We start from the raw sequence: 1,879 nt of genomic DNA on the forward strand, positions 1-1,879 counted from the left end.
TCCTTCAAGAACGCATGTGCAGCAGGAACTAGCCTGCCAGTAATATATCCCCATTGGCTCCAAATTAATGGAATCAGATGCGCAGGCTCTTGCGTGTTTCCCTCCCCATTCCCAAGCCTACGACCTTGAGGCGGCGATGCTATCCATAGTTTCATAGTCCATACACAAACCACACTGCCTATAAGTACCAGCTCTACCGTTGCTAATTTCCACACCCAAGAAGCACTCTCACAACTACACCACCAAGCTGATAGCAAGCAAGCATTGGCCAATCGATCATGGTGATGCTTCAGTTTTCCGCGGTTGCCACCTGCACCGTCCTCCTCTCGCTAGCTGCCTCCTCCCTGGCCGGGGACGCCGACATGCTCCAGGACGTCTGCGTCGCCGACTTGGCATCCCGTGAGTCATCATCTTTCTCAAGCTCGTCCTTGCATCTTTCGTGCCGGTTCTTGCTGATGCAGTGTTTTCCTCAAAATGAATGGCGGCAGCGATCAAGCTGAACGGGTTCCCATGCAAGGCGGCCATCACTGCAGATGACTTCTTCTTTGCCGGTCTCAAGAATGCCGGCAACACCAACAACCCGGCAGGGTCAAACGTCACGGCGGCGAATGTACAGTCCTTTCCTGGGGTGAACACGCTCGGTGTGTCCATGGCGCGCATCGACTACGCGCCCGGAGGCCAGAACCCGCCGCACACCCACCCGCGCGCCACCGAGATCATCTTCGTCACCCAAGGAATCCTGGAGGTGGGCTTCATCACCACCGCCAACAAGCTCTTCACTAAGACTGTCACCGTCGGAGACGTGTTCGTTTTCCCGCGTGGCCTCGTGCACTTCCAGCAGAACAGGGGACGTGGCCCCGCCTCCATCATCGCCGGCTTCAACAGCCAGCTCCAAGGCACACAAGTCATCGCCACCACGCTCTTCGCTGCCGCACCGCCGGTGCCTAGCGATGTGCTGGCCAAGGCCTTCCGGATCGACAACAGCCAAGTGGACGCTATCAAGGCCAAGTTCATGTAGGGTGGGTTCGCTCTCGCCAACTTTGTATCACAGTTTCTCAGCAAAAATTCCTCTGTATCATTACTAAATAAATGGTACTCAAGCGAGCTGTAGCATGTAGTTGATTTGTTCATGTGTATGTTGTTGCATTTGTTTGTCTCTGAAATAATACAAAATTGTTTCTGTTTCACGTATTATATGTTACATTTTATTAGTAGTGTGTCACTGATTTCTTTATGTGTATACTATATTACATTTCAAACATTCCATGACATGGGTGAACCAACCTGTGGTTGTATGGTTAGAAGGGCAGTGGTATTCTCAGCCCACCAAGTTAAGTCCCGGTGTTCGCATTTTTTAAAATTTATTTCAGTATTTTTTATGCCGGCTCAGTCTCTCAAAGATACTCGTAGGGATAGAGCATGCGTGTGCGCATATATATAAGCCCCTGCATGTCCAAAGCGTAACAGCATCTACAACAACATTAGCCAAATCTTACCCCTGAGACATCAAAGATTCCATGATTACATTTGTTACCTTGTCAACAAATCTATAACTAGGTAGATTTCCCAAGATTTGTTCTTCGTGAGACTAAACAACAACAAAAGTCTACTCTATGGGCAACTCCAATGCATTTCATCCGCATGTCAGTTTTTGACCGCGTGGATAGAAACCACGGCCCAACGTGGCGACTCATTTCACGTTTCATGTCCGCGCGGTCTCATTTCCAGCCCAAATTTGACTTTTGATTTGCGTCCTCGTGGATAGGAGACAGAAGCATCGCACGTCCGCTTCGCTTGATGTCCATCCCGGGCCCACGCGCCAGCCACCCAACGACCAGCTCCTAGTACTTTTAAATGCCACACATGTGGGGATGGGGGA

At 50.4% G+C, this 1,879-nt stretch overlaps 1 protein-coding gene across 1 annotated transcript; it reads left to right on the top strand.

Moving 5' to 3' along the window:
* The first annotated feature begins 278 nt into the window (after positions 1–278).
* LOC119326250 (germin-like protein 1-1) lies at positions 279–1,018 on the top strand. The gene is made up of 2 exons (XM_037599935.1): positions 279–399; positions 489–1,018. Exons 1-2 carry the CDS (start codon positions 279–281, stop codon positions 1,016–1,018), a joined length of 651 nt encoding a protein of 216 aa, XP_037455832.1.
* Positions 1,019–1,879: the final 861 nt, after the last annotated feature.

This window comes from Triticum dicoccoides, chromosome 6B (genome assembly GCF_002162155.2).
Source record: "Triticum dicoccoides isolate Atlit2015 ecotype Zavitan chromosome 6B, WEW_v2.0, whole genome shotgun sequence".
Lineage (NCBI taxonomy): Eukaryota > Viridiplantae > Streptophyta > Magnoliopsida > Poales > Poaceae > Triticum > Triticum dicoccoides.

Coding starts and splice junctions, on each gene's coding strand:
- LOC119326250 (XM_037599935.1), top strand. CDS start 279: ATGGTGATGCTTCAGTTTTCCGCGGTTGCCACCTGCACCGTCCTCCTC. Junction 400..488: donor CGTCGCCGACTTGGCATCCC/GTGAGTCATCAT, acceptor GAATGGCGGCAG/CGATCAAGCTGAACGGGTTC.